A 25,135-nucleotide genomic window follows, 5' to 3' on the forward strand; every position below is an offset into this window, starting at 1 on the left:
TATTCTACCCCGGATCTTCACGGGCCGAAGACCTTAGCAATAACATACGCCGCACACATATCATGCTTTATTGTATCTCTGATTCAAGATCTTTACATGGTTGTGTGCTCTGTGTGATACACTTTCGACATTTCGGACACAATGAGCACATGTTGTAGCATCATCTTGGACTACTAACATTTTACATCGAACGAAGGGGAGATGAGGTAACCAGAAAATGTAGTGTAACTGTTGGCTGCAGTCCCATGCAAATATGCAGTCCTTGCTGCTTCCACCCACACCTGGTCGACAGTCTTCAGATGAAGAATAGCGGAGTTCCCTGAAGCCGTGTGACGAGTTGGATAACAATAGGCGCTCGCTACTTTGTTGTGGTTGTGATGGAGCTGCAGGTATGCCTCTTTACCATATTGAGACATAACATGGAAATGAAATGCGTACACTCCACTCTGGGGACAATAAAATATGCCCATGGTCCTGTTATAGACGTTTCCAGTGTTGAGGAGGATCTGATCGTAGACAATGACTCGTCCTTGAGCAAAGGTAACATCGCGCCCAAAGCCTGCTGAAAAGGCAAGCTGGTAGAAGCTCTCACCACCCACAGCTGAAAGAAATGTGTTCATTGTTACTTATAGTCATCTAACAGGTGAATAGTTTTAATTTGGTAAACCCCTTCAACACCGTCACATATAAAGGAAAAAGACTATCGCTTCTGTCTTAAAAAAAACTAAATATTAAATTCTTTTTTTTATTCATGCGACATTGTCAGGAACGGATAAAGCGACATATCGTAAATAGAAATGACTTATGCATGTTCGTAGCACAATTTGAATTTGAGTTATATTTATCAGTAAGGACCGTCCACCAAATGGAGGTACAGAATCAGCTCATCTCCGTAAGTGTTACTTACAGGGATGTTTATACAGCACATAGGTGTCAGTGCAATATAGGATTATGGTAGGCGTGCATCTGGTTCTGCACGATTTAGGCATGCATTTCAAAATACAGGATCATAAATACATATGCTAAGATCTATTTTCATAGTCATAAATACATATGCCACGCACCCTGTCACATGTTGTGAAAATGATATTGGGGGTGAAAATAACAAGAGGAAGATTTTGATTCACATGAAATCCAAAGCTCAACCATACATACATGCATACAGACACACGCAAGCTATAACATATACTGAACAGCATTGAAAACACACCACCATGAAAATGGATGTATTTTTATCCGGGCTTAAGTCATATGTAAATATATAAGTGAATGAGTAACATACGACGTTCTGGACGAAACATAAAGAAGAACAGCTTGTCGAAACACATTCCTAAATATTTTGGTGACCGACATCGCCAAAACGCAACAAATTGCGTGCACATCATGGAAAACGTGTTTTGTTTCACGGGAAGCATGCAAAATAGGGCTATAAAAGACAGACTTTTAAAAGCCACATCACTTGTTGCTGCAGACGTAAAGGGTACTGACACAAGAAATGCTAAGATTAACAGCAGAGGAACGTGAACGTGAGTAGTATAGGTAATGATGGTTCTGCCGCAACTCCACTGGAGCAGGATTCATATACCTATACTGCTACCACAGGAGGAATTTTTTATGCCAAAATGATGATGCGATTTAATGATAGTCATAAGATTAAGTTAAATTGGCTCTAGCTCACCAATACCTGGGGCCAATCATTGCTTCTATTAGTATAAAAATGATGATGTGATTCAACGAAAGTCGTTTTAAAAGAAATATCAATATTAATTAATAATGGATAAAATTTACTATAGCCCACGAGGATATTGGAAAGGTGTAGGAGCAATAAAAAAATTAGCCACCGCGGCTAAGGTATCTAAAGATGTGGCCAAGGATTGGTTAAAGAAACAAGCGATGTGGCAGATATACTTACCGGCACCGCGTTATATACCGAGGAAGAAGTTTGATATTTTTACAACGAATGAAGTTCATCAGGCTGACCTCTTGTTTCTTCCCCACGATAAGGTAAAACGCAAAACGTATAAATACGCTTTAACCGTTGTGGATGTGGCTAGTCGATACAAAGAGGCTGAGCCATTAACATCGAAAGAATCAACAGAGGTAGCTAATGCACTGAGTCGAATATACAAACGCGGACCGCTAAAATGGCCTAAGCTATTTCAAGTAGATCCCGGTCGCGAGTTTATGGGATCGGTAACTAAACTGTTAACAAAGAACGATGTCAAAATCGTCCGTGGTGAAAGAGAGGCCCACCGCAGTCAAGCTATCGTCGAAAGATTTAACAGGACATTAGCGGAACGTTTGTTTGGCTATCAGTATGGGATCGAAATGAAATCCGAGCGATTGAGATCAACCGAATGGGTGACACGATTATCAGCCGTTGTATCAGCGCTGAATAATGAAGTGACGAGATTAATAGGGAAGAAACCATCCGATGCTATTAAAATGAAATCCGTGACTTCCGAATCTTCAGCACCGAGGAGAGGCAAAGAACGAAAACTTCCGGATAGAGTAAGGGTAAGATATTTATACCAGCCCGGTGAACTCGAAGGAGCCCTACGTCGCGCAACCGATCCCATATGGTCCCTTAAGACGTATAACATTAGTCGATTGGTTACGAAAGAAGGAGAGCCCATTCTTTATTATCTTCAAGATGGACCGGGTAGGGCATTTGTACGAGAAGAGTTGTTCATAGTTCCCGATGGTACGGTATTACCACCATAACCATAAGCATAGGTATTTACACCATCATTATCAATCCATCTCTTTGTATCTAAGGGGGATAATGATGTCTTGTTCATTCTTAATCCATATATCCTATGATCGTAACTTCTTAAAGAGTTCATCTCGTGTTTGAACGTTCTACCGTTGAATAATGATTCTTTATACTGTTCATGTTTGATATGCTTTTTTACAACATACTTCTTAACGCCCTTAGCTTTTCTTATCTCTCCATTATCAGACTTCTTTATAGAATACATCTTAGGTCTTAATCCCACATACTCCGCTATAGGGGTCCCAGCACATTCATCCTTCATCTTACCTAACACCTTTTTATTTACTACGCTGTGCAGTGGATTATCTTTAGGGTAATCGCTCGTGTCGTACATATCTATTTTTTCTGCCATATCTTTATACACATCCTCGGTTTGTATTTCCATCAACAAAGAATCTGTGTCGGTATATAACACCTCGCATCTATCACCGTATTGCTTCTTAAGTTCGTTGTAATAAAAGTCATACATTAAGTGTTTTGACAAGTCGAGAATACTCATACCGACATACACCGGTCTGTTGAATTTTATATTACTCTTCTGCATATGCAACACGGCTAAGTCGTTATCAAATATCTTGCTTCTGTTAAAAGCCGGACTGGCTATAAGTTTCCTGAGTCTTTCTTCCTCATTAGATCTGACTAATTTAACATCAACACGCTTCCTTAGATTCTCCATAGTTTTACCAAATACCGAGTTATTCATGAGCTTATATAGATTCTTTTCGAAATCGCTGGTAGCTATCTTTCTTAAATCTGTGTTCAACCTTATATAGGGCTCCATCCAAGGGCTTTGATCGAACTTTAGAACTCTGTGTATTTTCTTAAGTTTCATACCTAACGATAGATACAACTGGAGATTTCTGTAGTGAACTATATATTTTGTCTTATCCATCAAATTTGGTACGAGTTTTTCTACGTTAGCTAACCTACTATTACCCATCAAGGAGCGTTGATATTCCGACATCCAATCTTTATTAACCATTAATCTTTCGGGAGCTAGCGGATAACTGTTATGGTCTTTATGTAACGAACTTGGATATTCCAAGTCAACTTCTAGTATGTACCCTTTATTCACATCATTCACATTGATATTAATAACATTGATATTATCGATATCATCAACCCATTCAAAACCACCCGTGGGTAAAGGTTGACTCATAGCCCATCCGTACAAATTGTTAGCGTCGAGATATAATATGTGGGTGTCGGGTTTACTGGGATCGTATCCTTCCACTAATTTATTATTAGCCTTAGAATACCTTTTAGCTGCCATCGATATACCACCTCTTAATCCTTTCTCAATAAACAAGTGCATATCGTAATCTGTGAGTAGTTTTAGTTCTACACCGGTCTTCTTCAACAATGCATCCCACGATAGTCCGGGACTGGAATCGTACCATGCCGGGTCCAAGCCATATTGTTTGAAACACGTCTTTCTAAATATCTCGAATATATCGGCGAGTAACAGTACATCGGTTTTTAAGTACAGATCGTGATAATCGCCTAAATTCTTACAACCTAATTTATCCCAGACCGTCAGAGCGTGTTCATAATCGGCATCTGTTATTCTAGATTCTGTTAAGTTACTATAGAATGATTCGAGGGGTGGTAATTCAGTTTCTTCGAATCTAGACCAATCATCCATATATTCGTAAGGATATACACCTTTTCTCAGCAACAAATGACGAGTTATCTTATTGGTATATTTATTTGTTATCGCAAAGTTATCGGGATTGTTCGCATTAGCTAAATTGTCCAGGGAAGATAACAGAAACTGTACAGAGTCTATGAATCTAAGCCCATTACTTTGCTTTGTTCTAGATTTCCCATCCTTGTCCCTATAATGTATAGGTTTAGTCAACGAGAACGATATGTATTTTTCCATATTATTAGGAATGCACGTTAAACCGCCGTCGGTCTTCGAGATAGCTTGCATAATGAGATGTGAATCGTATCCCCTAAGGTTATGAAACACAACGGGGATGGGTATTGTTTGAGCATTCATTTTTAGTTTCAAGTTACACTCGTTATGAGCGGCTCCCCGATAATTACCCGTGACGTGACAATGATCTCTTACGGAATCCCCATCCAGGGGTTTATTACAAACGTGGCAACTCGTTGACTTCTTATGGGCCCTCCAATCATCCCTCGTCATACGCATGGGTATCTTACACGATAATTTTTCCCTGATTATTCTCTCTTCATTTTGTAGATATTCTAGGAACTTTCCCGCTGCATCGGGACCTCTGTAAATCACGGGCGGGTTTGTTTTCCCATCATACCTTACAACTATATATCCAAACCCACAAGGAATATGTTCTTGAGTTTTGTACGTAAAACTATTATCAGTATTGCTATGGTTGGTATTTTCTATGGGTTTGATAAGCGCTTCGAAGTCGGCGTAAATTACGTACGGTACTGGCATTTGATTACAATAATGTTCAAATTTTAATATATTTTTTCCTTCTTTAGGCATATCGATCCTGATAGCATTCTGTCCAACACCTCTACAGTCTTCTTTATGCGCTTCTAATAGATCTTGTCTGCTGTACCCATGCAGGCATCTTTCACAGAAATATTTCTTTCTAGCATGTTTTGTTTGATCGTATAGTAGCCTGTTTAAACTCTTTATCCACGTATAATGATATTTACCATCTTTTTCGATCAGAAATGAATTGATTCTGGGGATATTTTCCGCAGCGGAGCTTATCCTGTGTACAACAATTCCTTTAGAATGTCCGAAAACATTTATAGCTAAATTATTTTGCTTTTCTACCTTATCAATTTGTGATATTGGTGTAGGTTCGTCTATACCATCGAAGTTGAGTCCATCGTTTTGGAGATAGCTAGAAGGTCTATTTGCAATTTTAGAATCTACGGGGAACAATGCAGATCTTATCATCATTCTTAAACAGTCATCGGATTTATTTTTTACGTTAATTATGGCTTTTTTCTTCTTATAATACGGAGGTAAATCTATATAAGATCCACCTTTGAAAGGCATATAATTTGCTATATCTAAATATAAACTATCGATTTTATCAACACCCCAACCCGAACCTCTATTAGTCCAGCGTTCTAAAGTTTCCTGTATCCTCTGAATTGATGTATCTAATGATGAGTTTATAGTATCGGATTCGGTTATAACTTCTTGATTGCTACGGAAATATGGTTCGGTATATTCGGTGCTATCGTCTGTGTTACTTTTACTCAATGTCATTTTAATCGTCAGCTGGTATTTTATACTATGTAAATCATCTAATTCCTCGTTAATTTTACTCGATATGATGGGCTTAATATCGTTAACATCCATGTTGGAATTAATATCCATCTTCCAACCTCTTAGATATTTACCAACGCCGGCGGATGTGGGTACAAATATTAATTCTTGTTGTTGATTATCATCATCATTATTATGTTGAATATCATTATCAATAGGTTGATTATTATCTAGTAAAGCGATCAATTCAGCTCTTCTCATTCGAGAATAACCTCTCAGCCCACCGTTTCTCGCTCGAACTTTGAGTTCTCTAACAGTCTGGGGTCTGTTGTATTCCAAACCGAGTAAATCCATCAATTCAGCTTTTCTCATACGAGAATATCCACGCAGTCCACTTTGCTTTGCCATAGCTTTTAATTCTCTGACAAAAACCATTGTGGTTGAATGGTATATGCAAAATGAGACAAATGTCTAATTGGTTGTTTTCATATATCTAAATACATATTCTCCCCAACCTATTCCTCTCATTGATGTAATCTCTCTTCCTAGCATAAATAATCTGGTTCCTGACCCTATCAGCACCGTGTTCCTTACATAAACAATAACGACCTTTGACCCCTATCCCGCATACAGAACACGTATAGTTGATGTTTCCGCGCTTGATGTAATAGTTGTGTATCCCGCAGTAAAAAAAATCAACACATCGTCGGTTACATAGAGTTTTTTTACCCATGAGTGTAAACTTGCAGTTATTCATGGTATATACATCTATCATATCATTTGTCTAAATGCAAATCACAGCTACACTGCGAGATATTGATTATACATATCCACAGCTGTCACTCCGACTTATGCATGGTATAGCTGAAAATCAATACAGAAGTCAATCCCAACATGATAAATGTGATCTCTCGGTTCTTTTGTTCCTCTGACGGTGTATAAAACTGACTCATTGTTGGTCTTGGTATTGGGTCTAGTTTTTTCCCATAAACGAGGAAGTATTCGTGCATGGCAGATTCAACATCCTTAAACGTTTGAATTGAATGTCCTTCCTTAATCAGTTGTTCATGAATAAAGTCTAATCTCTTCATTCTCTGCTGTGTATATTGTAACTGGGCTGCTTGGTATTGTTCTAAAGCTTTATTATGTCTTTTCTGCTCCGAACCTCTCATACTAGAAAATAAAAAATTACTCCCCGAAAAAGCTAGAGCATTAACAATAGCTCCACCGACCATCATCGCAATTGATGCCATATGTATAATAATATAAAATATTCAAATGTTTATATGAATATAAATATTCAAATGTTTAATTACTTCATTATGTCTTCCGGGATAAGTCCTTGTTTGATGAGCATATCCTTCGTTGCCATAGCTAATCCAATATCCAGAACCATCATTGGTATGTCATATCCATTAAAATCTAGCTTGGGAGGTGTGGCTTTAGTAATCATTTTAGCCATACGGGCATATCCAATGGCCAAGCCGGTGACCACCGCTGAATGATACGTCGCGTTTACCAACATTTTACCGTCTGTAGCTGGAGTAGTCATGCTTCTTATAGCATTATATGAGGACTAACCTCTAATTGAACTTGTTGTTGCGGCGGGGGTGACGATTTCTCTCCTCCGGTCTTATAAAAGAACCATACAACCGCTATACCAGCAACTCCTACTAGTGCCCATGTTTTAATCGGATTAATATTTGAATTATTTATTAATTTTGCTTTGCGCGCCAGCCCACCCTTTCTTCCTGCAGCTATTTTCAAAGGATTCTTAGTAACTCTGGGTTGTTTTTTTGTTTTCACATTCACTGGTGGTGGTTCCTCATTCACTTGTTGTTCCGCAATCTGTTGCGTTTCCACAATCTGTGGTTCCTCGTTCACAATCTGTGGTGTCACCTGTTGTGATTGTGTTTCCGCAATCTGTTGTGTCTCCATTTATATTATTAAGTGGGCACGTATGTTTAAATTGACAATACCTAGCCGTTATTAAAGCTGTGGTGAACGGAGCTAAGAACATTCCGAATCTATGATAAAACTCACAGCTCACTGCGCTTATAGCGTGTTCGATGAATGGGTCTTTCTCGAGAGATTCTCATAAATACATGCGATGTTCTGCCGGGATGGGGAGAAACGTACTAGCTACGACTGTGTATAGTTGTAATATAGAAGACCCTATCGTTTTAGTCATGGTAGCTCCCAGTCTAGACTCGTAACGAGCGTACAGTTTTTTAATCTCTTCGTCGGTCATGTTATCAATTTTTTCGATGGTATAATTTTCCTCCAAATATTGGGAACATTTTCCACCGGCTACCAAAGCGGCAAGTCTTTCTCTATGTTTATCTAAAGATTTATCTAAAGATTTATCAACATCAGATTCTTTGAGCATTTGTTCGATGAGTTCGTCGCATTCCATAATGTAATACCTAAGGAGATATTTAAGTCTAACATAATATAATATGACATATCCAATACAACCCGTAATAATGAACTGTTGCGAAAGAATGAGGATTTCGAACCACATTTTTATGTAATATTAACCGCTAATGTTCAATTTGCTACATTTTGCTATAATTTGCTACATTTTGCTACAATTTTGCTATAATTTGCTAAGCAATTGCATAAGCAGCTGGTTGATCGGTTTTTAATACGAGTTTACAGTGCTTCGTTGCCGCTAACACTTTTCTGACTTTGTCTCGTTCGCCCTTGGTATAAATGACATCATTTTCGCGTAAACATTCCTCGAATGAATCTCGATCTTTGCAATGAAAAAGCGCTACCCATTTGGTCTGCTCTCTGAGATCTTTCAGTACAGAGTTGTATTTTTGAGTAAGTACCCAAACGCTATGTTGAGTATGCTGACCGGAGAATGCTAAATACGAAAGCATATCTTTCTTTTTTGTGAGTTCTTTACTCGCACTACAGGAGTCTATTACGAAAAGGGTCGATTCTCCTTTGTATTTTTCGTGACATACTCGGAGGCAGTCTTGTAAACGATCGCCCGGATCGACTCTGTGTACCCCGTCGTCATTCATTACCCAATATCTCGATAAGTAGGTTTTATTAACGCTTATAGTCGGGCACAGAATAATAATATGATCGAAAACGTCCCGATAATGACTTTCTAAAATATCTAGAATAAAAGCTGTTTTTCCGCAGCCCGTTTGTCCGCATATGATAGCGCAGTGCGGATCTTAAGGTAAAAGATTATCAATAGATTGCTTGCACGAATCTCCCATTCTGTATATTAAGTTGCGCATCCATAATCACGTACAAATATATGTTTAATTTACCAGCCGCTTCCTGAAGCTTCGTTATCTGTATGGTGGCACCCTCGCTAGCATTTTCTATTCTCCTCCCACTGCCGTGTAATTGGTCATCGTCCGTTGTTCGCATGTCGAGCCATAGCGCGTACTTCGTGGTGAGGTATTCACCCATCGATACACTCCCGAGAGACAGATCTTTCACGACCGCGTTAACTTCCGGGGAGCGTTTTATAGAAGGAAGTTTTTTAATCTCATCCCACTGGTGATAAGCTAGCATTCCTTGGCTATATAGTTGATTAGGAACGCCCTCGATAGTCAATTCTACTTTTGTAATCTTGGGATTGTAAAACTTCTCGGTATTTCTTTTAAACGCATCGGAGGGGTCCTCGAACAACATTAAAATACCCTTCAACGACCTCGTGGGAACGTTTAGATTGATATTCCACATCGTATCTTTTTTGTCCCTCGTGATCTTTCGGTGTCGAAGCACGCGATCGTACAAAATGGCTAAACTTCCGGTATACTGGTTACGAATTTGTCTGGCTAATTCGGGATCCGTTATCATATCGTACTCCAGCGATATATTGTCAATGGAATAGCTAGCATCATCATTAGCAGATCTGATTACTCTACCGTAGTCATTAAAAGTGAGTTCGTATTCTAACCTATCGCCTAGGGATGCTTGATAAAAGGGCATGTGGGAATCTAGTAATTCAAAGTCTAAGGGAACATAGAATCTGTTACCTAATGCGTCGGCAACGGCCTTATCTTTTTCGTTGGTATCAACACCATTTTCAGCACCCACGCGCAGTCTCAATGTGTTCTTATTACAAATACCTTTGGTACTGTAAGTTTTCCCGCTCTTTATCCGTTCTCCAGAGATCCATGTAGCAATAGTATACATCGCTATCGTCGATACTCAAAACCTCATTACCGCTAATTTTAATCGCGATTTTCTTAACGATAGCACAACCTATGTTCTGAACGGGCTCTCTGTTAACGTCTGTAGAAGTCAAACTAATCGTAAATGCTAGTCGGACAGTTCCCGGAACTAACACATCGTGTGCGCCGAGATTAGGAAAGCGAACCAGAAGCGTTTGATTCTGATCTATGGTACTAGGGTTATTAGTTATAGTTACAGACTGACGAATTGCCTTGACCCCTAATGGATCTCGAAGTCTACGTTGTGGGTTTAACTTGCGTCCGTATTGCGAAGACATTGTTTATATTGAAATTATGTACCCTATGTTTAATATAAAAATGGCTAATTTTGAACATAATGACTTAGATCTAAGTACATTTGATAACTTTGATAACCCAAACGTAGAGGGTACTGATGAAACCAACTTTGGTGGCACGAATCTTAACGATGAAATTTTACAATCAACCGTCAATGATTATTACGATGCCTTAAAAGATGATAAAAATTATGTTATCCCAATAGGTCGTGAGTATTCAAAGTTTATGCTAGATAGTAAAGGAATATTGCGACTGCGTGACTCTCCGCATATTGATCTTATGCATTATAGTACTCGTAAGCCCCTAGCCTTGTCTACTATAGCTGGTAAACATAGTCGCGAGTTTGTTCGTGATAAATTAGGTTTTGTAGAATACGGACGAGCAAAACTTCCCGCGAAGACTACTAAGGTTCTTCGAACCGTGCGTACTGAACTCGGTAATACAGATGATTTGGAAGAAGCCTCTAACGTGGCCTCGAACGGACTCGGAGAAATCTTAGATACCTATTACGATAATTCCACGGTCAGTGTATCACCATATTCAGAGTTCAGTATTAGGGAATTACGAGGTCTTGACAAGGCAATGTGAACAATGCGGGGAGAACTCATCAATAATATAGCCAAGATATCCGAAATCGACAAGCATATAGCTCAAGAGAAAACAAAACTCGAACAGGTGGGTGATGAGTTCAGTAGACGCCGCGTAGCAGAAAGATTACGTAACTTAGAAGACGAAAGATCAGCCCGCCTCGAAGCAGCTTCCAGTAATAGAAAGGCACTTCGTTCGCAAATCAGTCGTATTCGAGAAACTATCGATCAAGTTCTCAACGATGACACTACACTGGCCGATAAAATTAAAACATTGTTCAGAGAACAGGGAATAACCATTGCCAGTATTTTAACCGCGTTGGGATTTATTATATCGACTTTGACTCTCTCATTAACAGGTGGTAGTACAGGTGGAGGTACACCGCCTAGCGATAAAAATGGTATTAAAGAGTGGATAAAAAAGCATTTAAAAGCATTAGGTTCAGCACTGGGAAAGCTCGCTGAGAAAGCCGCGGCCGCACTTCCCGGTATAATAGGGAGTGTTGCTCCTGGCTATTGAATTTATTAGCTAAGACCACCACTTGGCTTAGTCAAAACTTGTGGGGGTTGATCGTAGCAATTGCAGGGCTGTTGTACGTGTTCGCTAAGAACTATTTAACCAAATCATGAGTAAGCCAACCGAGACTCCACCCACTACAAGCGCTGTTTTTTCATCGATATGTTGTTGATTTTTAGCCTCAATATGCGGTGGTACTTGTGCGTGAGTAGATGGTTGATCGATAAAAGATGGTTGAGCGATAGTTGGTGTTTTCGGCTTGACTATTCCTTTTTCGCCCGTGATCGTTTGCGTTATTAATTCGACGTTAATATCTGAATTTATACCTGGTTTTTGTTGATCGGTAGCGATAACAATTTTATTATTATAGCCTATCACTTGACCGATCTTAAGTTCCATATTACTCGGAGACATGTATAGTCCCGGCGCATAAACGAAGTCCACTTTGGATTGAGCGTACTGTAATGCATCTTGAAAACGCTTTATAGACGATGGTATGTCAACTGGTGAATTAATGGCGTCCTCCACGTTTGCGACAAACTGTTTTTGTGCATCGAGCGCCGTCCCAGTACCGATAATGGATGTTCGTGTTTGCGATTGTGCACCGAGAATTGCCCATACATAAGTTCTTATCGATTCATTAAATCTTACAAATCCTGGGTTAGTAAAATTATTTTCCGTTTTATCATTAAGAAATTCATTCCAAGCGTTTGCGGTATCGTTCATTTGTATAAATTTTGTAACAATATAAGCCAAACCACCCTTAAAACTCATAAGGGAACCTCTCCAATCGTTACTCGAAAGTTCCCAGCCATGATTAAGATTATGCAATCTTACAAAAAGATTGTCTTTCTGTAAGAATTTAAATGGATCGAATGGTCGATGAGTTTTTTTAACTAAATCATCGCTGACTTCTTTAACAGTTCTTTGTCCGCTGTACGGAACACCTAGACCATGGTTTGCTCCTTTAATACGTCAATCTTTACTCGTAGAAATATTAAATTCCTGACAAATACGCTCATACGCGGACCTATCATAATTATTATTTGTGGAATTCCACGCTCGATCCTGCGGTAATGGAGCACTAATTTCTTTAAGTATACGTCTAATCTGATAATACACGTGAAATAATAAAACAGACTTATTTAGCATAAATCCTGGGGCATTAACAGATACACCACATCCCGTTGTGGCACACCATATGGCAAAGTTTAACTGATTCTGCCAAAATTGCATCGGGTTGTGAAACCAATCGTGCACCATTTTATCGCTAGTTGCCGTGACCCTGTAATTTTCAAAGATATCTGGGAATTTAACGAAAAATTCAGCACCAGAGGCAGTTACTATAATCGATTGATTAGTAATGTATCTCGATTTCATATTTAAGTTATGATATAGTATCATTGTATATTTAATATGTATGTTACACTACCTGGAATAACAAATGGTCAGTCTATTGAACTGCTTCATACTATCGATAACTCGGATGGACAACTCGAAGTCGCTCTATGTGATGTAACGTATTACCAACGGTGGACCAATATAAGTGCTGCGAGAAAAAATAATGAGATATTTATAATAGATGACCAAAATAGAATTAATAGAATTTTTAATATACCTGATGGGTATTACAGCATAAGCTCACTCAATGATTATTTTAAGGATGATATGGAATTTTTATTTTTAAATACTATTAAATTTAGTATCACACAAAATGAGTCGAATTGGACAATGAAAATCATCAATGGAAACGAAAAAATACTTATTGGTGAGAACTTAGCATACACACTTGGATTGGGAAGAGAAACAACATTATCTCCTGACGTAAGAATGTTTGTACCTAGTGCATTACCCGATTTAGTTCCCTATAAAGAGTTGTTCATTCATCTTGATCAAATAAGCACGACGGATAATATTCAACAAGAAAGTCCTTCAACTCTTCTCAGAAGTGTTCCAGTGAAAAATGAAAAATATAATAGCGGTAGAACGGAATCTTTCTCGTTATTACAATATAAAAAATTAAAGCGGGGTATTATTTCAGACCTTAAAATTTCTGTATTAGATGTAAAACACCAACCAGTACATATAGGATACTTAAGTGTAACACTCCATATTATATAATGGTTGATTCCATATTTAAGTTATGATATAGTATCATTGTATATTTAATATGTATGTTACACTCCCGGGAATAACAAATGGCCAGTCTATTGAACTGCTTCATACTATCGATAACTCGGATGGACAACTCGAAATCGCTCTATGCGACGTAACATATTACCCACTGTGGACCAATATAAGTGCTGCGAGAGGTAATAATAAGATATGGATATTAGATGAACAAAATATTATTGAAAAATTCATTATTATACCTGATGGGTATTACAGCGTATGCTCACTCAATGATGAAATTTTTAAGTCTAATAGAATTAGTCTAACACAAAATGAGTCCAATGGAATGTTGAAATTCGACACTGGAGAAAAAGGTGTACGGATTGTAGGGAACTTATCAGCTACACTTGGATTTACACGCGGAATTTTATCAATATTCAAGGCAACATTTGATGGAGAGACATTGTCCGATTTAGTTCCCTATAAAGAGTTGTGTATCCATCTTGATCAAATCAGTACGACAAATAATATTCAACTAGAAAGTCCTTCAACTTTGCTCAGAAGTGTTCCAGTGAAAAATGAAAAATATAATAGCGGTAGAATGGAATCTTTCTCATCATTACAATATAAAAAATTGAAGTGTGGTATTATTTCAGACCTCAAAATTTCTGTATTAGATATAAAACATCAACCTGTACATATAGGATACTTAAGTGTAACACTCCATATTAAAAATAATGGTTGATGCATCAGGCCCTGGAACAGTAAGACAATGTAATACAATTGCGCTTTCTGATCTCGGAGACACAGAAGGATTTGATAAACCTGGTTACAATGGTAAGTTATACGCTTTACACTTACACGATAATGTATACAAGCGGAAAGAAGTCACATTCACGGGTAATCTAGAAGATTTAAGCGATGTCGACGTTAGTAGACTCATTAAAAACACTTCGTACAATATTACTCACAACGACGATAATAAATGGACTATGGTTGAAGCAAACATCGAGTGGCTACTGAATATCGTCATTACCCCACCTTATGTGATGATGGGTAAGGGACATAATTTAACTAAGATAATAAATAGTGGCATCGTACTCGCGGCTTATATCCCATCAAAACGAAAAAGTGTGTTAGTTACCCCCCTGCCAGAAAACCCAGGTCATATGATATATAGTCGTCCGGCCTTAAAAAATGTTACTTTAAATTTGGTTACTGAATTCGAAGATATTAAAGATAACTTGAGTGCAATACCTAATCTTTCTACGCTTATTATTGAAGTCTTGTTCGGAGATGCACCGGAAGATGCCTTCGAAATATTACCAGGTCTATCGATTAAATGGCTAAAGAAACACCAACGTCAACGTTGCAGTATTATTCATATCGGAGCATCGCCCGTTGCAACCCTCGAGGGGGTCCAAATTATTAAAAGTGACAGTATTTCTCTTTCTAAGATATTCTTGCCGTATAATATACATTTGATAAGGTTGATGTATAGTCTCAAAACATTTAAGCAAGACCAATTAAAGACTATTATATGATCGTTATATACACTATGAGTTTATATCCGGCGCTCAATGAAGCATTTGAAAAGATGGATACCGTTGATGGATTTCGATTACATCAAATAAGCGACATAAAACATCGAATAGGGAAGGAGAGGGAGTTGAGACTTGGATTGTATAAAAAGTATCGCAGAGCCGTGAATGCTCTGGACGGAGTTGACACCGCTCTTGTAGCGGCTAGCATGGGACTCGGTGTAGCGGGTATCGGTTTACTATCAACTATAATCGCCGCGCCTATCGTGCTCGGCATGGAAATAACCGCTGGAGTCTCGGGACTGGCAGGAATAGCGATAAAATTCATTTCTCGTAGGTTACAAAAGAAAGCATTAAAACACGATAGTATTCGGATACTCGCCGAAGCAAAGTTGAACAGCATCGAGGATCATATTTCGACAGCAATGGCCGATTGTAAGATATCCGAGGATGAGTTTCGTTTAGTGCTGTCGGAACTCAACAAATACAATAAAATGAAGCAGGAGATTCGATCAAAATCTCGTAAGACCAGTGGTATTAGCGAAGACGAGAAAAAAAAGTTCATAGAAGAGGGGAGGCAACAAGCGCGTCAATTATTCCGTGCCAAAACCAAAGAACTGGTTGGAGATTAAAAATAGATTGTTTACTATCGTGTGATTACATTTAGACAAATGCTAACATAAATATATAATAATGGAGAAAGCTATTCAATGGAAAGAATTACCACAAGGTTTTTATTATATCAGTGATGTCAAACCAACCAAATACGGTTATCGATTGTTTCTTATCAATTTACAAAAAGAGTGTAGTTATATAGTCTGGTCTCCTAGTAAAATGAACGAAGAACTTAATAAAAATGTTGAATATCGCTTTATCGATAAAAATAATAAAGAATATTTTTATTACCATTTAGACTCATCTAAAGCAATGATTGGCCCCAGGTATTGGTAGTGGTCCAGAACCATCATTACCTATAAAAATTTATATAATTGACTCCACCTAGAGCCAATTTAACTTAATCTTATGACTATCATTAAATCGCATCATCATTTTGGCATAAAAAATTCCTCCTGTAGTAGCAGTATAGGTATATGAATCCTGCTCCAGTGGAGTTGCGGCAGAACCATCATTACCTATACTACTAACGTGTCTTGGGCATGCTTCAAGTTGGTACGCCAAGTAGAGTCGTTGCACAACGATTTCAATGTCATCATTCAACAGTCCTCATGCTACTGAGCATATACCAACAGACAAGAACCACCAGAGATTGACCACGTCCGGGTCAACGTCGTGTAACTACACCACGTCAAGATCGCCATATTGTTCGTCGGCATCTTCGTGATCGTACACTTCCGGCTACCAGGACTGCAGCAACCCTACAAGGCCGACGGGGTTTGATCAGCGCTGACACCGTACGTCGACGTCTCCGCTCAGAAGGGCTACGTGCTCGACGTCCATATGTTGGACCCATACTCACTGATCGACATCAAAATGAACGTCTGCGTTGGGCAAAAAGGCATCGTCATTGGAGATTGCGGCAGTGGCATGGTGTGCTGTTCTCTGATGAGTCCCATTTGACGGTCGACTGCGAGTGTGGCGTCGACGTGGAGAACGTTACCACAATGACTGCGTTGAACAGACAGATTGATGGTGGGGAGGGAGTGTCATGCTGTGGGGCGGCATCAGCCATAACCATCGAACAGAGTTCAGTGTTTGTCGTGGAAGAGTTAATGCCCTTTACTAGAGGAATAACATATTGGCAAATCACGTCATCCCATTCTCTCAACAGCACCAGGATATGCACACCTTCCAGCAAGATAATGCGAAAGCGCACACAACATGTGTTTCAACACAATACCTATCGAACAATAATGTGCCTCTGCTTCCTTGGCCAGCCCTGTCACCCGAGGTGAGGTGAGGTGAAATGGGGTTAAACGTCGCGTCCAAGATTATTGCACTTATATAGCGACTTGTGTGTGTGTGTGTGTGTGTGTGTGTGTGTGTGTGTGTGTGTGTGTGTGTGTGTGTGTGTGTGTGTGTGTGTGTGTGTGTGTGTGTGTGTGTGTGTGTGTGTGTGTGTGTGTGTGTGTGTGCTTGTACTAGTCCGGACTGATGCCGATATATAGTGCTAGCCCACTGAGGTTGAAATGGGGTTAAACGTCGCGTCCAAGATTATTGCACTTATATAGCGACTTGTGTGTGTGTGTGTGTGTGTGTGTGTGTGTGTGTGTGTGTGTGTGTGTGTGTGTGTGTGTGTGTGTGTGTGTGTGTGCTTGTACTAGTCCGGACTGATGCCGATATATAGTGCTAGCCCACTGAGATACCATGCCGCAGTTTAACATGAATACCCCACTCAGACACAGTATACTGACTCCGAGCCGACCAGTCCTTGTTTTAGCCCCTTAATGCCAAGCGCCAGACAGGGTAACAACAAGTTCCATCTTTTAACGTCTTTTGGTATGATGCGACAACTGTTTTCTATTCCTGTTTCCTTTGTCGTCTTTCTTAATAATCCGTCTATGTCTGTTCTAATTAAAATCGGTCATTGCTCAAGTTGTTTTTGTACTATTTAAAGATTTATTGCTGGTGCGTTTTTAATGCTGTTCAGTTTATGTACAGCGAACTGCAAATAGGACATACATGGGCAAAAAAGGAAAAAAAACGAGACTAAAACTAAACCAAAAAATGTAGCGCTATTACGGAATAATACACTTGACGGACATGAATGTCATCTTTATTCATGGTTGGTAGAAGCGTATCTTCATTTTTCCGGTGGTCGTTGAGAAAGTGTGATGTCTGATGTGACAGGTGTTTCCCGCAACTGACGCACAGAGGAGGCAACAATCACGAAGCACACTTGATGGCAATGAAGTACACACGCGGCTATCACGCACTGATAGATAACGATGACTCCTTATCTTCAGACAACACGACTGTGTAACATATGCGCTGTCGATTTGAGGAGGGAGGGGACAGGAGTAATAATGTTAAAGTACCCTGTGAACAATATATATATATAGGCGACAAACAACAGCAGTATGTGTGACGTCATAATGCCTATGACGTAACAGTGACAATAGAGTGGTACATTATGGTGTGAGAGCACAAATACACATTGATCTTCATGGGGAGGTTTTGAAAATTATACTTTTGAATTAAGTTTAGGTTTCTAATGAACATCTATTCTTTTTTCCATTTGGAAATGTTTGGCATTGTTAAACAATTTATAAAACGGAAAGACACTAAAATTGCCACTCCCGCATTCATCAATTTGTTTGCTTACATTTATACAACGTACATTTGGATCACGAATTGCTGTCTGTGTACATACCAGTTTGTCCAATATAATGCTCACCACATCCCGCACATGTTAAAACATATATAACACCTTTATTGCGGCAGTTCATGTTGTTTTGGACAGTAAATAGTTTACATGTATCTTCGCAAAATTGAAATTTTCTGTCTTGAATTATTATTGAGCAAGTTTCACATCGAGGTGTGTGACATTTTGTTACACTGATGGTACTTGTATTTTGTAAGCATTTGGATGAGATTTTAGGCTGTTTAGCGCTTCGTATAAGTTACTCTTGAGTATAACTGTGACGTCATAGGCATTATGACGCCACACATACTGCTGCTGTGCGTCGCCTAAGACTACGTTTACGTTTTCCATACACCTGAAGAGCTGTTGAGCGGCGAAAGATCTTGTGTGCATAAAGGGGTTTTGACAAGCACAAGAATCTGAGCTGTTTTTGTATCTTTAATGCTTATGCACCTGAAAAAATCACTTGTTTATATAGCTTATACAAACGAAGAAAACCAATGTATATTTAAATGAAGGTATGAAGCGTTTTAGCTTTTAGTGTTTGAAGGCAGAAAGCCAAGGTGACGCACGCTGCCGATTTTTGTGAATCCCACAAGGACTTTGTGGTGCTGACAACCAATAAGTGCACACGGAATGAATTTGGATTATTTCCCATACCCAGCCGAACAGGAAATGTCGCGCCTTGAAAAGTTCCACCTGACTTCTAATCCAACAGAAAGGCCTGATCAACAATAAATTACTTAAATTAAATGAAGTAGGGCGATTGGGTAATTGAATGTTTTTTTCGAAAAAGGTTATATCATAATTACCTCAGGACGGCTTGCCGTACAGAATGTATTGTGAAAATAGATTGTCGGCTCCTCTTACCTTGGACATGGTGGATGACCTGTAAGAATGTGTTATGAAAATACATTTCACGGCTCATTTCAGAGAAGAAAGTTTCGAAGCAATGACCATTCACCTCAACCCCTCTAGCCCAGAGGCTTAGATCAGCAAAGAAATTGTGAAATGATGTAATATTATACTTACCAACAAGAGTCACCAGCAAAATGAAGATAGAGCATCGAGTCATCTCTAGAGTGTTACCTACTGCGTCATACACTGGGGCTTATATTGAGTATGGGTGTCAAATGTAATTCAAGACTGCACTTCAGACTGTGTCGTTCACACCTCGGCTCCACGTTTCACAATCGCTGCAACATATGGCGGGTAAAGGTAACATGAGTAGTCAGTTTTATTTGAAACACGCGGTCGTATTGGGATACTGAAAAACAAGCCAGTCTAACTGTTGTTCTATTGTTGTATCACGTCTCTGCGTATCACTAAGATAAGAATGTACACGGCAGTTCTTGAAATTTCGAAATATCTGCCGAGCCTTAGATGTAAGGTATATTGTTTTTGTTTGTCTAGAAACATAAAGTAACATCACAACAACAATGACAACTTTTTTGCAGGGAAACCTCGTTAAACTATACTTGACTGAATGTTACTGACAAACCAGGAAACAGAAATACGCCTTCTGTGAAACGCCTTGACCTTTCATATCATTTCAAACTTTTTTCTATCATGGTCCGACGATTAATATATTGTACTGTATATGAACTGTACTGTACTGTATTGACATTGTAATGACTCCTTTTTACTTTTGATAAAATTTGATTACTGTTTTGAATTTAATAGAAACGGTTAATTTGTTATTTTTGATGCAATGATTAAACTTGCTCCCAGATGTAGTGCTAAAGATCTGAATAAAAACAGATTTGATGAGCATATGATAATCATATTGTTTAGAGGATATCTGATATTATATTTGATGGATGCATGGTACTTTATCATGTCGTATGATCGCCTGTTAAGATGAAATGCATACCTCCTCTAATATAACATGCTGACAACAGAGTCTGTTCACACGATCTGACAAAAAAGAACCGTCATCCACGCACATACATATGGGGCTAGTATACTGTATCTGTTGCGGCAGAGCTTCACATGAGGCACGGATGGCCCAGTCGTCTGATACGTCGCAATTCGATGTGCAGAGTTGCGTCCCTTTGGCACGGCAGAAACATATGATTGTGGGTTCGAATCCCGGCTGTTCCTAGGTTTGTCAGCACCATACCCGTGCTCGTGGGTTTCACCGAAGTGGTAAACGTCTGAGACCTGCATCACTTAGGGCTTTCCTCCCACATTAAGCTGACACGCCGTGATATAACTGAAATACTGTTAAAAGCGGCGTTAAACCCAACTCACTCACTCACTCACTCCTGAAGGACAAATCCTTACATATGATCATACCTTCGCGGCGCCTTTGACGACTGGGCCACCCGTGCCCCCTGTCCTTCGGGAAGTTGGTTTGTCAGAGCAGTCGAGAAGGTTATAGCTGTAAGTATATGTTTAGTGTACAGCTGTTGTGGTCTAATCCAGAAATGTGGAAGCAGTTATATTGGAATAACGAAAAGCAAGCCAGTGGAACTATTGCCATTATTGTATTTTAATTGTTTGTGTCATACTATTTTAATCTTGCTCACGACCCTTCTTCAAATTAGGAAATATCTGTCAAACCTGAGTTTACAATTTCTTACTTCCGATGTGAGGGACGATATTGTTATTTCTCACATTAGAAACAAAAATTAACATAAAATATAAATGATTTCATGTGTGTAGGAAAACCTGGATAAACTACACCTGGCTGAGTGTTTCTGATAAAAAATAGAAATAATATAAATAGGCTGAATTCAGCATACGACTGACTTATTATTATGGGTTTTGTAATGTGAAGACAAACGTAATGCATTTCTTCAAGTATAAGTGAATGATTTAAATTTTAACTTCGCATCGGTGTGGTCCGTCACATACCGTCGCTTCTTCATGTAAAATGTGTTTAATCGTGTTACTTAAATATTTAAGTTTTACTTCTAATACATGCAACCAGAGGCAATATTTTTATATTAAACAGTCCGAAAACACTTCCGAATGTGACGATGGGACAGGATACATTTACCTTATCGCGAACACCTGTTATCATTACTATTTGATAGAGATTCGTAAACACATGCTCATGATATAGTGGGAATCGCACAATCGACTCTGCTTTATGCAGAGATTTCTATTGGACATGGTAAGGGTTTTGTCGCTTTGTTATCAGGATAAGAATATTGCATTTGCATCCGTGTGTACTTCTTGATGTCATCTGTATCAGAAAGGAATATCGTTCATGGAATGGTTTTGAAATGACAGTTCAATACGCATCGCACTGATAAAACAGTGGTAGTGTAAATATTCAGCTTTAAAGCTCGTCACAACAACACCTAGTTCGCTTCCTCACATGAGACCCGGCCTCAGACTAGTTGAAAAGGCAAGATAGTATACAGGTTTACCTGTATCGAAAACAAGAACATTTACCGCTCCTTGGCACAGTAGCTGGTGACTCGCGAAAAATCAATACTGTTTGTAGCGAGTGAGTAGCGATGACTTCACGTTTCGTCAGTCTTCATGCTTCAATTCAAACACACATTTCACTCTAACAATAGACACAAGAGTCTCTGTAAAGATTTAAAACTGAAACGATGAACTGAGGCGTGAAACAAAGGTGGGCAACTCCCGCCATTTCATGTCACAGACAAGGAGACAGTCTCAAACTATTTTGTAAATTATGTTTCCGATTTTGAAAGTTAAAATTTATATGTTTTACCCATCGTCGCGTGGTCATGCTTGGTGATGCTGATCACTAGATTGTCTGGTCCAGACTCGATTGTTTTTAAGCCGCTGCCCTGTGGCTGGACATCGCGGCGTGGACAGCAGACAACAAACGATCAGCTTTTTTAAAATGAACATTTGTGTGGGTGGTGGATGTTACAAGTAACAGGACAGGACAGGACAGGACAGCAGGACATACTGTTTTCACCAACACATGCAGACATGACTGATTTCCAGTGATGAATGTAATCTTCATCACTATTTTGCCATTTACGCCCAATGAAACTGTTACTCTGACGTTAACGTTTAAAATTTACGCAAAATCTCACGAATTCGGTTTAATTACTCACAGCATGCGGATGGTGTCAAAGATACCATTTTTCTGTATCGCAGAAAACGCGTAGGGTTTAGCAGAAGTTTGCTTAGACTTTTATGATATATTTATAGTATTTAAGGTAAAGTCAAATCAAGATATATCATGATCAGTGTTAGCATGCAATAACTAAAAAAGAAAAAATATGAGCGACATGAACCCATTCTGTCATAACACCTAAACACATAGTTTGCACATGCGTTGGGTGTCATTCCTTTTTTTGACACTTTCAAGGGATGTCATTTAATCTCACTGGACAATATTGATTCTGCATGTCATACCATTGTGATTTACTTGATTTCATTCATTCTTTGTGTATGTATAATAAAAACTTTAACGTAGTCATAGGCGACGAACAACAGCAGTATTTATGGCGTCATAATGCCTATGACGTAACAGTGACAATAGAGTGATACATTATGGTGTGAGAGCACAAATACACATTGGTCTTCATGGGGAGGTTTTGAAAATTATACTTTTGAATTAAGTTTAGGTTTCAAATGAACATCTATTCTTTTTCCATTTGGAAATGTTTGGGATTGTTAAACAATTCATAAAACGGAAGGACAGTAAAATTGCTACTCCCGCAATCATCAAATTGTTTGCTTACATTTATACAACGTGCATTTGGATCACGAACTGCTGTCTGTGTACATACCAGTTTGTCCAATATAATGCTCACCACATCCCGCACATGTTAAAACATATATAACACCTTTACTGCGGCAGTTCATGTTGTTTTGGACAGTAAATAATTTACATGTATCTTCGCAAAATTGAAATTCTCAGTTTTCAATTATTATTGGACAAGTTTCACATCGAGGTGTGTGACATTTTGTTACACTGATGGTACTTGTATTTTGTAAGCATTTGGATGAGATTTTAGGCTGTTTAGTGCTTCGTATAAGTTACTCTTGAGTATAACTTTGACGTCATAGGCATTATGACGCCACAGATACTGCTGCTGTGCGTCGCCTATGACTACGTTTACGTTTTCCCTAAACTGAAGAGCTGTTGAGCGGCGAAAGATCTTGTGTGCATAAAGTAGTTTTGACAAGCACGGATATCTGGACTGTTTTTGTATATTTAATGCTTATGCACCTGAAAAAATCCCTTGTTTATATAGCTTATACAAACGAAGATATATATATATATCAGTTTTCTCTTCGGCTGGGTATGGAAAATAATATACGAAGGTATGAAGCGTTTTAGCTTTCAGCGTTTAGAGGCAGAAAGCCAAGGTGACGCAGGCCGCCGATTTTTGTGAATCCCACAAGGACTTTGTGTTGCTGACAACCAATAAGTGCACACGGAATGAATTTGGATTATTTCCCATACCCAGCCGAAGAGAAAATTGCCGCGCCCTCTGACATCCAACAGAAAGGCCTGAGCACCAATAAATTTCTTAAATTAAATGAAGTAGGGAGATTGGGTAACTGAATGTTATATCATAATTACATCAGGACAGCTTGCCGTACACAATGTATTGTGAAAACAGATTGCTTGTCTCCTTTCAAGTCCTGCAAAACTCCCTTCAGCCACCCACTTTCCTTCGTCCCACCCCTGGGGCGGTCGGGTAGCCTAGTGGTTAAAGCGTTCGCTCGTCACGCCGAAGACCCGAGTTCGATTCCCGACATGGGTACAATGTGTGAAGCCCATTTCTGGTGTCCCCCGCTGTGATATTGCTGGAATATTGCTAAAATGTGAGGTAAAACCATACTCACTTGTCCCACCCCTATATCAATTGCTCAGTCCCAGAACATTCAAAACAGGTTTTTTGTGGGGGTAGATCATGTATTAATCTTTGGGTATCAATCTACTACTAATAATAGAAACGCATGGTTTATGAAAGAAATTAGTAAATAAAGAAACGTGAAGCAAGCATAAACACATTAATAATGTCGATGTTGGAAACACCAAAACGAAGCAAAGACAAATTGTATAGCCCCAACGGAACAATAAAGAAAATTAGTAACATGAGAAGAACGGATACACATTTATGTCTAGATGGTGTGTGGGTCACAGTGAACCCTACTCCCCCAGTAATGTAACTATTATTACACGACGTGATACAACTGGAATACTGTGCCAAACTGTTCCAGTTTCCCCCCGATTATAGTAAAAAAGTAACTCGTTGTAAGTTGGACATACTGGATGTCCTGTAAGAATGTGTTATGAAAATACATTTGACGGTTCATTGCAGAGAAAAAAATGTGTTTCGAAGCAGTGACCATTCACCTCAACCCCTCTAACCCAGATCAGCAAAGAAATTGTGAAATGATGTAACATTATACTTACCAACAAGGGTCACCAGCAAAATGAAGATAGAGCATCGAGTCATCTCTAGAGTGTTACCTACTGCGTCATACACTGGGGCTTATATTGAGTATGGGTGTCAAATGTAATTCAAGACTGCACTTCACACTGTGTCGTTCACACCTCGGCCCCACGTTTCACAATCGCTGCAACATTAGCGAGTAAAG

General features: G+C 39.0%; 1 protein-coding gene across 3 annotated transcripts; it reads right to left on the reverse strand.

The window, feature by feature from the left end:
- Nucleotides 1-54: 54 nt before the first annotated feature.
- On the reverse strand, nucleotides 55-25,053 carry LOC125374784 (complement C1q-like protein 4). Of its 3 annotated transcripts, none has more exons than XM_048386373.1 (3): nucleotides 24,951-25,001; nucleotides 19,613-19,776; nucleotides 55-601 (listed from the first exon to the last, which is right to left on the reverse strand). In XM_048386373.1, exons 2-3 carry the CDS (start codon nucleotides 19,653-19,655, stop codon nucleotides 174-176), a joined length of 471 nt encoding a protein of 156 aa, XP_048242330.1. In that variant the 5' UTR covers nucleotides 19,656-19,776; nucleotides 24,951-25,001; the 3' UTR covers nucleotides 55-173. The 3 variants fall into 3 exon arrangements, with proteins under 3 accessions (XP_048242330.1, XP_048242331.1, XP_048242329.1); XM_048386374.1 differs by lacking the exon at nucleotides 24,951-25,001 and adding an exon at nucleotides 20,879-20,894; XM_048386372.1 differs by lacking the exon at nucleotides 19,613-19,776 and having other exon boundaries at nucleotides 24,951-25,053.
- Between the last annotated feature and the right edge of the window lie 82 nt (nucleotides 25,054-25,135).

Source organism: Haliotis rufescens, unplaced genomic scaffold, assembly GCF_023055435.1.
Source record: "Haliotis rufescens isolate VD_foot unplaced genomic scaffold, xgHalRufe1.0.p SCAF_6, whole genome shotgun sequence".
NCBI classification, from domain to species: Eukaryota; Metazoa; Mollusca; class Gastropoda; order Lepetellida; family Haliotidae; genus Haliotis; species Haliotis rufescens.

Bases quoted from the DNA above. Each gene is read 5' to 3' on its own strand.
- LOC125374784 (XM_048386372.1), bottom strand. From the start codon at position 24,993: ATGACTCGATGCTCTATCTTCATTTTGCTGGTGACCCTTGTTG. The intron at 602-24,950 runs GTAAGTATAATG...CATTTCTTTCAG, and splicing joins TTTGCTGGTGACCCTTGTTG to CTGTGGGTGGTGAGAGCTTC.